Raw genomic sequence first — 13,275 nt, forward strand, 5'->3', positions numbered from 1 at the left:
TATCTGACTTCAATGTAGAGTCATTCTTTCATTTATTTGTTCATTTACTCGGCAAAGACTTTCTATAAACACACACACACAATTGCTGATATTATCCTTCAGGGACTTATGGGGGACTTTCCAGTCAACACGATCTCGGTGAACTGCAATAGGAAGATGTATTTACATTGCATGAGGCCCCAAAGGACATTCTAAAGAAATCCATAGTGGACTTGTATTGCCTTTTTAAAAAATCATTAACTCATGGGGCAACATAAAATTAGTTATTGGCAAGACAAAGGCTGCTTTTCCACAGGTAAAGTGGGGAAATTGGAACTTTCTATATGTTCTCTTCTGCATGAGCAGTGCCTTGGAGCGGTGATTCATGGGAAGAGAAAACATTTTCATTCCCAGAAAACATCTCTGGAGTGCTTTTTCTACTCTGGGCACTGTATAGAAAGAATTACATAGCTATGTTCTTATTTTCAAGGAGTTTAAAATGGAATTTTAAAATTGAATCAATATATTCTTTGCATAGAGTCAGTACAATTAAAGGTTCAAATTAGAGTGCTTAAAATATTGATGTTCTTGTGTATGCAAAGAGTTAGCAATCTCAAATCATCCGTGTATACTGCACCTGTGTCTGCAATTGTCTATAGGTGCATAGAGTGAAGTGAATTATAAATTCATTCCTAAGTGGGAGATTCACCTGCGAGCCTATGACAGCATTATTTGCCAATTCAGACAATGCTTCACAGACTAGCAGTTGGGTAGTAACACCATTTTCTCTAGTATTTTGCCTCTTCACTGGAGAAGTGGATACCTATGCTAACAAAATCAAGTTCACGACCTCCACCGGTACCTGCTCCTTGTCCTGGCCTTCTATTTCTGCTGACAGTATCACTAAGTTATTCATCACTGAGGCTTTAAAACCTTACAAACCCCTCTTCCTTGGTCTCCTCCCCCTTGACATTCATTGCTAACGTTTGCTGATTCCCCCACTGCAGTGACCTCCAACTGTTAGGGTCGCCGGAGGAGGAACGCACAAGGCCAAAGTGGTAAGGAATTATAAATTTAACAGGTCATCTGGATACCAGATGGGCTGAGCCCCGAAATGGCGCCAGCCCCCAAAGACAGGGAGGCAGAGGTTTTTTAAGGACTCTAGGAGGGTTTTTTTCTGGGCAGAGAGTTGTCTGTGCAGGTCTGGATTCTGGGAAACTCCGGAGGGGAGAGATAATGGTCTTAGCAAGTGGAATGTGGTCGAAGCAAGTGGAATGTCCATTGTGAAGTGGCCTACAGGTCAGTTCCCAGGGGAGGGGATATCTATTCAATTACTTGATCAGACCTAACACCAACCTGCATGCATGACTCAATATCAGGCCCTGGTACCTCTCACCTAGACAAAGGTTTCCAAACTGATGGCTGTCCCAACTGTATTTTTTGCCTTCCCCTTTTGACTTTCCCATAGTGCATTTCAACACTCTAATGCCAGGCTACTTTTGATAATGCACAGAGCTGACTATCATGTCTTCTTGCTCAAAACTACATTGGTTTCCAAATAAATTCCAAACTCAATGTCGAGGCAATCATCTCACCATCAACCATTTCCAGTCTTATTTTGACTGCTCTGCCTGCCCCTTGAGATCTAAAATTCAGCCACGTAGGCTGTTCAAAGCTCTGTGCCAAAGGACTGGCACTTTTCTGAGCTATGTTTATATATAGGCTGTCCCTTCACCTAGAATCACCTTCTCTTCTTTCCTACTCATACCAACTAATGAAGCTTTCCTTCCCACCAAGAATGGATTTAATCTTCCCTGGGCCTCCCGGAACAGTTTGTTATTCCCTCCAGCAAAAAGATCATAGACACTGGTGGCCCTGTGGCTTTCCTGTCCTAGACTGTAAGCTCCCTGAGAGCAGAGATCTTGCTTGTTTACTGTTTTGTATCTACTGAGTGATAGCATTGGGCAAGTTTCTGGCTCCTGGAAGGAGTACAATAAATATCAGTGGAACCGAAATGTTCCTGGAAGCTGAGGAACAGTCTGGGTGACTCCTGAAATGTCCCTACAGCCACGATACCGCTCACTGACTCCATTGGTACCTAGCTTGTGTCTCAATCCTACCCAAATCTGCTTAGTAATGCAGCTCTACTGCAAAACCCAGATGTCTATGGGCAACATCAGGGCTCATCATCCTAGAAGCAAGAGGGACCCCCTTTTCAGAACGCTTTTCCAAGAGTAAACCTAATGAGAATATGTCATCCTCCACCCAAGAAAATGGGCTGTAGGCTAACATTAGGCTATTCTAATAACACTTAATCTAATTTAAAAAAATAAGCAACAGAGACCTCATAGCTGGACTTGAACCCTGGCTTTGCCTCTTGCCCTAGTAATGGATCCCAGGCAAGTATTGAACCCTGCTGAGTTTTGGTTTCCTCATAAGTAAAATACAAATATTGGCGATAGAGCTGTATCGTGGGTGGTGCCTATTAGACATTTGATCGGCGTTACATGGTTCCTTTCCTCTTCAAAGTGAGCTCAGGGGCTGGGTCAACTCAGAAGGAAGGAGCCCAGGCCCTGGAGTTAAACCTGGGGACAATGACATCTTCTTCACCTCGGTTCTTTCTCCAAAAAATGGAGACAGCAAAAACTACTTGTTGTGAAAATATACTGGATGTTCCTCTTACCCACGCCCAGAGCTTAAAATCTATGGTTTCAATTGCATTTGTGATTATTTGGGGGTGGGCCAGCACGGATACACCCAGCCTGTGTGAGTCCTTTGAAGACCAGCACTACATGACTGGGTTCAGGTCTGAAGTTTATTCTGCTCAATGAACATGGAACAAAGAAAAGCCAACTGACTCTTGCAGGAGCGCATAGGTTACTAGTGTTTTACATGTAGCAGGGTGGTTCCAAATCGCCCAGCACCAAACTGATGATGAAACAGATAAATGATGTGCTGATTAGGAGTCGATTGAGGTCACACGATGTGCACATCATTTTATGGACAGAACAAGGGACACTGTCACCAGAGGCCAATGGGAGACTGCTTCTGTAGAAAGGCGTACTATCAGGTATAATAGTAGCAAAGGGCTGAGTCATGGATGTCTCTTCTCTTCCCTTCCTGGGAAAAGACAAGTGTGGTGGGCTTCCTACAGGCCCAAGTCCATGACCCCCTAGCCACTGGGGGAGGCAGACCCAGGTGCCATGCCCTTGTCTGGGGAAGCTGTCAGCCCAATTTGCTGTAACTCTTTACCGCTGATCTTCCTCATCTTAGGCCTCCGAAGAATAATGTACGTAAGTGTAAAGGATGATGCAAGCTGCTTGGGAACGTATCGGGAGAGTAGCATTGTCAGCAGAGGTTCAGATTTTGAAACAGGAAAACCAACTCTTCTCATCTGAGGCCAGAATGACAGTTTTTGTTGAAGTGAGAGATGATTTACTTGGCCCTCCCGAAGGTCCCACTGTGTCCTTTGATTTCAGTGACTCTTTTTTTTGTTTTGTTTTGTTTTATGTCATCTTTCACAGTGACTCAGCACAAAACAGGTAAGAGAATGGTGACCCGGATGTGTACCTAAAAGATGTATGTTTTCCTGTCTGGAGACACATGGATTTTATGAGTTTCTGGTACCTGGAAATTGACCAGAAAATAGTAAAACACATTTTATACCTAAGGGATACCCGCTGTTCCTCTTGGTACTATCACATCTCTCTCTTTCATGTCCTAGATTTCATAGCAAAGTGCCTCAGGGGAGGGAAGCAATAATAATAACACGACCTGCTATCCAAAACGAACACGCAAGCCCAGATCACTTTCCCAAATGTCCATGATTTCAGAACATAAATGCAGGCACGCCCTTAAACGAAGCCGGGAACGGAGCACCCTGGCCAGCTTCCTGCATCTCACGGAGTCCAAGTGGGCTGGGTGAGGGCCGAGATCAAAGGCACACAGAGGCCAGACAGGGGGCCAGGACGACCTGGCACCTGCAGGGCTGCTGGAAAGGTGCCAGCCCCACCACACCAAGCGAAAGCAAACCAAAAGTGCATGGGAGCCCGTAATCGAATGCACATGGCATTGCTCCTCACAAAGTGTGTTTGTTTCCCGAGGAGCAATTTCCAGGTCTGCAAACGCATATGGCTCTGGAGCAAAATCGGAATGTCTGCCTTTCGGACCCAGAGACCGAAAAGCTTTGGCTTCTACCGAAGGGAGACAGGTCCCGTCTCCTCTCGGTCACGGTCCTCGCCAGATCCCTGCCCTCTTACCCTTCTATATCCTCTCACCTACATGACTTTGTTTCTAAGTAAACCGAGGCTTGTCCAGTTTGGGGGAGTTCTCTCTGGAACAGCAAGTGTTCTGGGTCCTGTTGTTTGTGGTGCCTTAGGTGGGAGGTGGCCCAGTCAGTTCCCTCCTTATCTGCTGGCCATCCTCTGATGAGGAGCAGACAAAACCACTCCTCTGCTGCTAGGGAGACTGCCCACAAAAAGCAACAAATGCCATTTTCACCATTAACCCTTCTCTTTCTTCACTCCTCTTATTACAGGTTTCAGGGAAAGACACTCACTTACCATCCCACTCCCCACCCCCCACACATGTCTCAAAGCCCGCACCCACCTGGAAGTACAGAAGGGGAATAAAATCTCTTCTGCAGGCCCCAGGTATTACAGAGGGGCAGTAACAGGAAGGCGCTTTGGAAAAGGGAAAAACCTGGAAAAATGAAAGCCTGGAAAGAGAATAGAAAGAGAGAAAAACAAAGAAGAACATTCTTTTCAAACTTGGTTCTCTTTAAAAAAAATATATATATATATATGTACAGCAGCACGGAAGAGATTTCCTCTCGCCAATTTTTCTCCGGTCCCTTAACTGTGTGTGAGCCTGAGTACTTTGTTCACGGTCCCTAGGGCCGTCATTTGCATCTCCCTCTCTGGGTTGCTGCTGGCCAGGGCTGGCAGCTGTCTCAGTTCCACTCTGGCTGGGAAAGGTAAGGATCTTTGCCTGGCTCTTTGGAAGCTCTTGGGGAGAACTGTTGAATGCCTGGGGAGGGGTGGAGAGAGGGGGTTAGAGATGGGATGCGTTGATTGGAAACTTTCTGAGACGTTTTCTGAATGTAAAGGGATCCCCTGGAGCCCTGAGCTTTCAAAAGAGCCCCAAGCTTTGCTCTCCCTTCTGAAAGCAGGCTTGCAGGGAGAAGGCTGGCTGCATTACGGATGAGGTTTTTCACTGGGGGCAGGTTTCCCTTTAGAAGTTCCCAGGAGTGTGTGATATTGTATTGGCACAAAGTAGAAAAAAAGGGGCGGGGGTGCATTCAAAGGCATCAGGCGCCGATCACTAGGAATTGGCTTTGAATTTCCAGCTGAAGAGGTAAAAGACCATTAAAACTGCATGTGTGTCCGCGCTAGAGTGGTACTGCTTATTCTTCAGGTACCATTTCTGCTTGATCCCAAGGCTTCTGACTTGTGTGGGTTTATCACTTCAAATCCGCAATTATCTACTTAGGCTCTGGAGATGGGCAGCTGTGAGTCTAGGCAGGAGAAGGAGGGGGAATATGACACCTGAAGTCTAAGAGGCTGAAGAAAGCTCTGCTGTTAGAAGTAATGACAGACCTGCCCACAGGCTCAGGGGCCAGGGTATACTCACTGCCCCTCCTTATAGACTGGGCCATAGGCTCTCGGAGGAGGGGGGGTGCGGGCAGGGGAAGCTGTCTCTGGCTTCTCTCTGGGTGATTCATGTACCTTTGACTTTGGTAATGGGGCAACGGGAGCTTCCGCAGGATAAGGTGATATTCTGACCTTCAGTGGGGTTATCGCACTGTTGAGGGGAAGGCAGCCCATGCTAGGAAGTAGACAGGAATTGCCCCCAAAGGCCAGTTTGCAGTGGGCAGACTACTGCTCTTATAAGAGAGTCTGAAGGATCTCCAATTTATGTAGCCAGTGACCCCCTCGTGCCCCTCCCCAACCCCCATCCCTGAATCACCATCTTCCCAGAACAATGATGGCCAGGGCTGACATGGCTGGCTCTAAGTATTCCTCATCTTCAGCACCACGTGACAGCCTCTTCCTGGGTGAGGATGGGGGCAGCTGAGGCCCTCGAGGGACTCATCCTCCCCAGCAGGTTGGGATCCCTCCCTCAGCCTCTTCAGGGACTTATCAACTTCATGCTTCAAAATGAAGAAGCCCAAGCGCTCTCTGGCTCCATTCTAGAGAGAAAAGACCGCTGGTCCCTCCCCCTTTATGACGAGATCGTCCAGGTATTGTTGCTGGATGAGGCTGGAAGGAGCAGGCTCACATAGGCTAGAGGTGAGATGCCTATGAGTACCCAAGCCCCCTGCCAGCAGTCAGAGAGATCTAACATCGGAGATTTGAAAAAAAAGGGGGGGGGGATCTTTTCTGAGATTTAATCTAGGTGTGTAGATTTGCTGGGTTTATTAAAAAGAAGTTATTGAAACTTGTATAGATGAAAAAATAAAGGATGGATAACTTTTAGCAGTACAAGTATAGGGACCAGCTTATAAGAGTCTCCCAATATTATCCATTTTTTCCCCTCAAAACGATAACGTGGGACTTTAAGATTGAAACAGCTTATCTAATAAAGTATAAACCGATAAGGCCATTTAGGGAGAGGGGTGGGAAGTAGGTCTTTAACTTTATTGTTTGAGAGGGTGACGTGTTAATGCCCTAGGTGTCTGAATGTTGAAAAGATCTTGCTCCTTAAAGGAGCCACAGATCCTCACGGTGCAGGACCTTGTGACAGACCCATGAATCAGAATCTACATTTAACAACCCCCTCACCCCTTGTGATTTTTATCCTCATGAAAGACTAGGGTTTGAGCCAAGGAGGTCTCTCTGTGTGACCTTTGTCAGATTACTTACCCTCTCTGGGCTTCATGTATAAACTATCGAGAAACTCAGTTATGAACTCACTGGTAAACCAGGGAGCATTCATGTTCACGCGGGCACACTGCATGTGCCCAGCCCATAGGAGAAGCTCTGCAAGTGACAATGATGACGATAATTTCAACACGGCCAAAGTGACCTCCTCCCAGAGGTAATAAGTCATCATCGGTGGACCAAGATGGCTAGTCTTCCCTCTTAGGGCAAACATCTGAATCTCCCACCTCGTTTCTCAGTGAATTAACCATCAAGAGGGTTTAAGCTTCCGATGGCCTGCACACGCAAGTCAAGAAAGGATACTGGGGAAGCTTAGGAACACAGATTGCTTTGCTGGCTGACAGGCTGAATTCAGCTGCCCGAGGACTTCGCAGCTGCTCCTGCCACCCTAAAGGCTCTGTCCCCTCCACTGGGTCTGCAAAGCGGACTCAGGGATTTTCTTATGAAAATGCCTGAAGCGCCCGAGGCAGGTCTGGGGGTTGGCTGGGGAAAACATGAGTAATGCAGAGCAGTCTACTGAGTCAGTGCTGCGAGAGAAATAAAGTAAAAGCTGGCTCCTGCCTCCAGGGACTCGGAACGATTCGGACTTATCATGTCACTGGGAGGGGGGGTGGGAAGGGGGAGGGAGCCAAAACTCAGAATCCGCTGGCAAGGAAAAGAAAGAAGTGGGGGGGAAATGACAGGGAGGGGCCATCAGAGCGGGAGGTGATAAAAGGAGAGAGAGGGAAAGACAAGCGTCATTTAGGAACAGAGGTAGCGGGAAAGAAAGAGCTCCAGGATCCGAAACTGACCCTATCACTCAGGATTTTCGTGTCTTTCCTTTTTCCCCAGAGGAGGCTTATTTCATTGACGGGCATGCTGTTACGGGCTCTTTTCCCAGAAGCTGGCCAGAAGAAGCTGAGGCTCTGAGGTTTCTCCCCGCTTCCCCAACCAAGCGGAGTGGTTTCCCTGGTAATGGATTGCTTCTCCCTGAGAAACGCGTAAGTAGTCTGGGGACAGACCTTCCTTTTCAGATTAGGTTACAGCTCAGCTTTGGGGTGAAGATTTTTTCTTTCAGACATAATCTCAAAAATCCTTTTACTGGCTCAGCCAATACTTAGGGTGTCGTTGGACAGCAGTGATTAATTGGGTGACTACAATTTTTATGCAAATAGATAGCTCTCATATATTTAGCTTCATTGCTCAGGGTTTGATTTGAGCTTGAATTTGTTCTCAGGGGAAGCTTAATATGCCCCAAGTATTAATCGTTGAAAGAGCCTCCCTAATCTTCGTTTAAACGGCATAACTTAGCTCCTAGATGGCTTCTGAGGGACAAAAAAAAAAAAAAACAGACTTAACATGTCTGAGCGGCAGTTAAGAGTTTACACGGATTTCTCATAGACGGCATTTCAGCCAGATGCCTTTGATGGAGTCTCGGGTTTTGTGCAGAAATGTTCAGATTCAAAATATTTACAGACGTGCATCGCAGAAAGTCTTGTATCTAAGAGCATGGGGACAAAATGAACTTGTAAAACTTTCCTGAAAACCTAGCTGTTTTTCCCCCCCAACATGTCACGGCACACATAATATCAACAATCCTTCTTGAGTTGAATGGAAAATTTGAAAAGTACTCTAATAGTTGATCCTATTTTTAATGTATAAAAGTGTCCCATGATAGCCTCCAAAATTGCTGATTTTCTTTCTTCATTTTTCTTTTTCCATTCCTGTCACATGGGTTGGAGGATACTGCCGCATGTGACATCCACACATCTTAGCCTCATTGTCACTGAATTTTTACTGAGCCGCATCCTCACCCAAGTCCCAGGACACATGGTGCCCCGGGCTTAGTAGTCACACCATAAAGACTGGCTGACTGTCTGGCTGATGTAGAAGAACCTCATTGGCACGCTGGCTTCTGGTCTTGACGTTGGTTCAATGGGCAGTGAATGGGTGAGAGTTTGGAAAGAATGCATGTCATGCTCGGAAACATTGGCAGCGTCTAAGTTGCTGTGAGTCGTGGAAAGAGCTGTGCGAAGTATTGTTTATAAAGTCGCCTCCTTGAACGAGGTCTTTGGATTCAGACTGAGGTTCTCCGGTGTGCTTAGAGGAAAGAGAGGCAATAGGCAAGGAGGAAAGGCTAGTAAAACATCTGCAGACCACCAGGGTCTATTAAACACGGCCAAGTGCTTCCTGCTGTTTACATCTCCGTTTCTTTACGGTGATCTGCGTTATCTTGCTTTTTGCCTGATGCCAACAAAATGCAAAGGATTAGGAACAGAAACGTGGGTTTATGTTCACGTGCATTTTTTCCCCTTCAGAACAGGACACAGTGGTGTCTCCGCAGCTCTGTCCAGTTCCTTGCAGGGATCACTCTCATGCATTGAGCTGACATCTCCTGCCTTCTCCTCCACAGTCTCCACCCTGGAGAGGGCCCCCGGGCCTAGTCTGTGAACTCAGCTAGGAGACACACCGCTGTAAAGATGACGGAGGAGCCCATCAAGGAGGTCCTGAGAACCCCAACGTCTCCCAAGCCAGGGACAACGGAGAAGAGCCCCAAGAGAGAAGTCGTGGTCTCCACGGTCCCCGTGGTCAGTGAGATTCAGCTGATGGCCGCCACCGGGGGCACTGAGCTCTCCTGCTACCGCTGCATCATCCCCTTCGCCGTGGTCATCCTCATCACCGGGATCGTGGTCACTGCCGTGGCTTACAGCTTCAATTCCCACGGCTCCATCATCTCCATCTTGGGCCTGATCCTTCTCTCCTCGGGACTTTTTTTGTTGGCCTCCAGCGCCTTGTGCTGGAAGCTGAGGCAGAGGAGCAAGAAGGGCAAGAGGCGGGAGAGTCAGACAGCTCTCATGGCAAATCGGAGGAGCTTGTTTGCTTAGGACTGAAGGGGGCCAAGGGAGGCCTGAGGCCTGCACATCCGGCCTTTCGGCGTCAGCCAGTTCACCCGCACTCCTGTGGGAGAGGTCGGACTCGGCACGGAGCGGACTAGGGGAATGGGAGTGGATGGAGGGCGCCGGGGGGCAGGGCCTCATGTGTGAGAAATGACTTGTATCTTCTTTAATGACAAACTTAACTCTAAGGGCTCTTTCTCAGATTGCAAAATCAGCTTTTTCTCCACATCCTTGTCGGGGTCATGGGAGGTGTGCAGCATTAGACAGCATTTGGTTCACCTCGGAAAAGAGCCAAGAAAAGACGAGAAAACACTTGGATGGTTCTGGCACACCAGTGACCCGCCTCCACATGAAATAACCCACAGGCGTAAGAAGCTGTGTCATAAAAATGTTCTGCCGAGAGACTCCATGGCCTGGGACTTGGCATACTTCTATGAAATTCTATGATAACTTCTTGTTTTCAATCAGTTGATTGGCTGGCACCTGTTTCATTTTTTACTTTCAGTAACTCATGACTGACTGGTGGTACTTTCTCTTGAAGAATAAACTAATATTTTTTTATGTTTTAACATTGGACGGTTTTAGATGATTGTAATGATGTATCAAAAGTCAAAAAGAGGTGAAGGGTATAACTACTAGATGGCACAGGGGAGGGGATTAAATTAATATTAAAATAATCCAATATAGCACTTTTGATGATTTTTATATAAAAGTTTAATGTACATTTCATTCGAAATAATAAATACTCATTGCTGCTGACACTTCTTAAATGGCTGTTTCTGTTGCAGTTATTTTATTACCGTTCCAAATTGCCCGTCTTCCCTTGCCTCATCTACAAGTGTCTCAACTGTATTTCTCACAAATGGGCATGTTGCTTCCTTCTAACTTAACTAGAAGATTTTTATTATATCTTATTATTGTAATTTAATTCTTAGCCAAGGATACCCTTTTTTATTGATTTGAGAGAGAGTGGAAAGAAGAAGGAGAGCGAGAGAGAAACATCAATCGGTTGCCCCCCATAAGCACCCCAACTGGAGATCGAACCCACAACCTAGGCATGTGCCCTGACTGGGAGTAGAACCTGCAACACTTTGGTGTATGGGACAATGCTCCAACCTATTGGGAAACCCAGCCAAGCCAAAGATTTTAATTTTTTATATATGATGTTTTTCAGGACTCCTATAGAAAACTGTTAATTATTCTTACTGGGTATTAGAGGATTTTTATGTTATTACAATTAGAAAATCAATGCCGGGAGTTTTATAATGTGTTGTTAAATGTGTGTTACATATTTATTGGAGAATCAGTCATTAACTATTTGCTTACAATATTTTTGAGCACCCACTATGTGCCAAGCATTGTGTAGATTCTTGGGCTGCTTCACTGTGGTAGTTCTAGGTTACTGCTTGAATTCTGTGAACATTGAGCTATTCCACACACAGCTAGGACTTGGCCCCATAATGCTGGCCAGAAATATTCCTGGTCCATGTAGTTTAAACCACATGTAACTAAACAGGTATAAAGCCTTTTTATAAAACCTTGGAAAAACAAGGCCGGGCAAAACAAACCTAGCATAGCCCTCTGGATGAAAGGCGTTCTATCAAGGAATTGAGTTCAACATGGCAGGCACCTCTGGGTCTGACCGCTCCCTGGCACTTGGTAGTTTTGCTAAGGGAGATGATTTGATGGCTTAGTTACTCCTGGCTTTGAAGGTCACATGGTAGAAAGAGTCTGGAGCTGTTGATTACAGGAGAGCAGAGAACGATGATCTTAAACACATGGGAACCAACACTCGTCTGGATGAAATACAAGAGGATGGCATTGTGTTTGTTTCGGTGGACAGGAGTCTATCCTTCGACATGTATCTTTTCTGCTCTAAGATATTCAAAGGCTCCCAACTGCTTGATGAAGAAATTTCTTGGGCAAGTGTTCAAGGTTCTCCAGGGTCTGATCCAAACAGATGTATCCAGCTTTCACTCTCCCTGCAACCCGAAAACTCCTTATGAGTTTAGTCAGACCAGACTAGTCACGCTTCCTGGATTGGGTTTCGGTTTTTCTTGATGTCTGTTCAAACTTCTGTTTTTCCTCCTCCAGATGCCATCTTTTCCCTCTCCATCCCAATAGGTCTAATCCTGACTAGAGCCTCAGCTGAAATGCCACCTCTTCCTAGAAGCCTTTCCTTTCATCCAAAAGTAACTGCTCCTTCAAGAGTCTATTTGCTCATTCTCTGAGGGCACTTGCATTTCTACCATGTTGGTGGCATAAAAGTTTTATCCTCTTCCAAAGCTCCTTAGAAGTGTATGTTGTGTCTTTATTTTTTATTCTTTACCCCATATGATGTCTATTAAAATGTCTTGCATGGAGTAGGTACTCAGTACTGTTTGCTAAATGAACTATTGAATGAAAAATCAGAAAGTGAGTGGTTTATCCAGAATTACAGTCCATTTGTTTTCACCCCTTAAAAGAAAATATTTTAGTTCTCAACTCTCCCCATAGAGGTCATCCTACTCTGCCCTGCCTCCCTGGCAGCACCAGGTCTAGGTGAGTCTTTACTACCTTGTCCTTCTCCAGTCACACCTGCCCTTCAGTGCCTGAGAAGGAAACTCCTGAATTATTTCAGGCCACCAGGGGGCCTCATGCTGCTATCTGAGTCCCAAAAGGAACACCATGGAATGGTTGAAATTGTAATGACTCACATGGAATTCTGTCTGGAGACAGACACATCTCTCCTGGATGTGAGAACTCAGTGAAGAGTCTCCATTGAGCCCATTCCTACCCCCCTTTCTAATCCACTTCACAGTGGCTATTTCTGGGTTCTCCTGGGAAGTATGGGAAGGATTTGCCCTGTTTAGGGAGCTTTGGTCACATTAAAGGGAACACGCCTCTGCAAAGAAATAGTCCCATGCACAGAGATAGTCCTAATCCATCCCAGACTTAAATTGTGATATCACAATTATCTCACAACATGCGTCTTTATTGGGCAATGTTTGTCTTTACAAATGAGTTTATTATATATCAATAAGCAGATGTTAAATGCACTCATAAGCATGATGCAGGCATGTATGTATTAAATGATAATTTGGCCCCATCCTGGAGCATCAGAAATTAGCTCTATGAGCTAGCTAGATTTCCCCCAAAACCCACATATCTCAGAATGCACAGGAACAACGTTTAAGCTCATCCATGGAGCAGGTCTCTGTCCAGGTAAGAACAATAACCACACAGAAGAACCTGCTCTTCCCACCTCACTGTCTTAATTAATTTAGGGAGTCTTGCCTAGAGAAGGTGATCAAAGCCAAGTGGATTATGCAGGTGGTCATGCCCAGGAGAGCCAGATCATAAATCCTCACACTTACTTCTTTGTGAGAGAGAGAGAGAGAGAGAGAGAGAGAGAGAGAGAGAAAGAAGATGAAGAAGAAGAAGAAGAAGAAGAAGAAGAACAAGAAGAAGAAGAAGAAGAAGAAGAAGAAGAAGAAGAAGAAGAAGGAGAAGGAGAAGGAGAAGGAGAAGGAGAAGGAGAAGGAGAAGGAGAAGGAGAA

General features: G+C 45.9%; 1 protein-coding gene across 4 annotated transcripts; it reads left to right on the top strand.

Annotated features, from left to right (window-relative positions):
• The first annotated feature begins 4,880 nt into the window (after positions 1 to 4,880).
• TMEM100 (transmembrane protein 100) lies at positions 4,881 to 10,506 on the top strand. Of its 4 annotated transcripts, XM_015560763.1 has the most exons (4): positions 5,036 to 5,394; positions 6,174 to 6,269; positions 7,692 to 7,840; positions 9,253 to 10,506. In XM_015560763.1, exon 4 carries the CDS (start codon positions 9,320 to 9,322, stop codon positions 9,722 to 9,724), a length of 405 nt encoding a protein of 134 aa, XP_015416249.1. In that variant the 5' UTR covers positions 5,036 to 5,394; positions 6,174 to 6,269; positions 7,692 to 7,840; positions 9,253 to 9,319; the 3' UTR covers positions 9,725 to 10,506. The 4 variants fall into 4 exon arrangements, with proteins under 4 accessions (XP_006753224.1, XP_015416249.1, XP_006753222.1 ...); XM_006753161.2 differs by lacking the exons at positions 5,036 to 5,394; positions 6,174 to 6,269 and adding an exon at positions 4,881 to 4,954; XM_006753159.2 differs by lacking the exon at positions 6,174 to 6,269.
• The last annotated feature ends 2,769 nt before the right edge of the window (positions 10,507 to 13,275 follow it).

This window comes from Myotis davidii, unplaced genomic scaffold (assembly GCF_000327345.1).
Source record: "Myotis davidii unplaced genomic scaffold, ASM32734v1 scaffold771, whole genome shotgun sequence".
NCBI classification, from domain to species: Eukaryota; Metazoa; Chordata; class Mammalia; order Chiroptera; family Vespertilionidae; genus Myotis; species Myotis davidii.

Coding starts and splice junctions, on each gene's coding strand:
- TMEM100 (XM_006753161.2), top strand. CDS start 9,320: ATGACGGAGGAGCCCATCAAGGAGGTCCTGAGAACCCCAACGTCTCCC.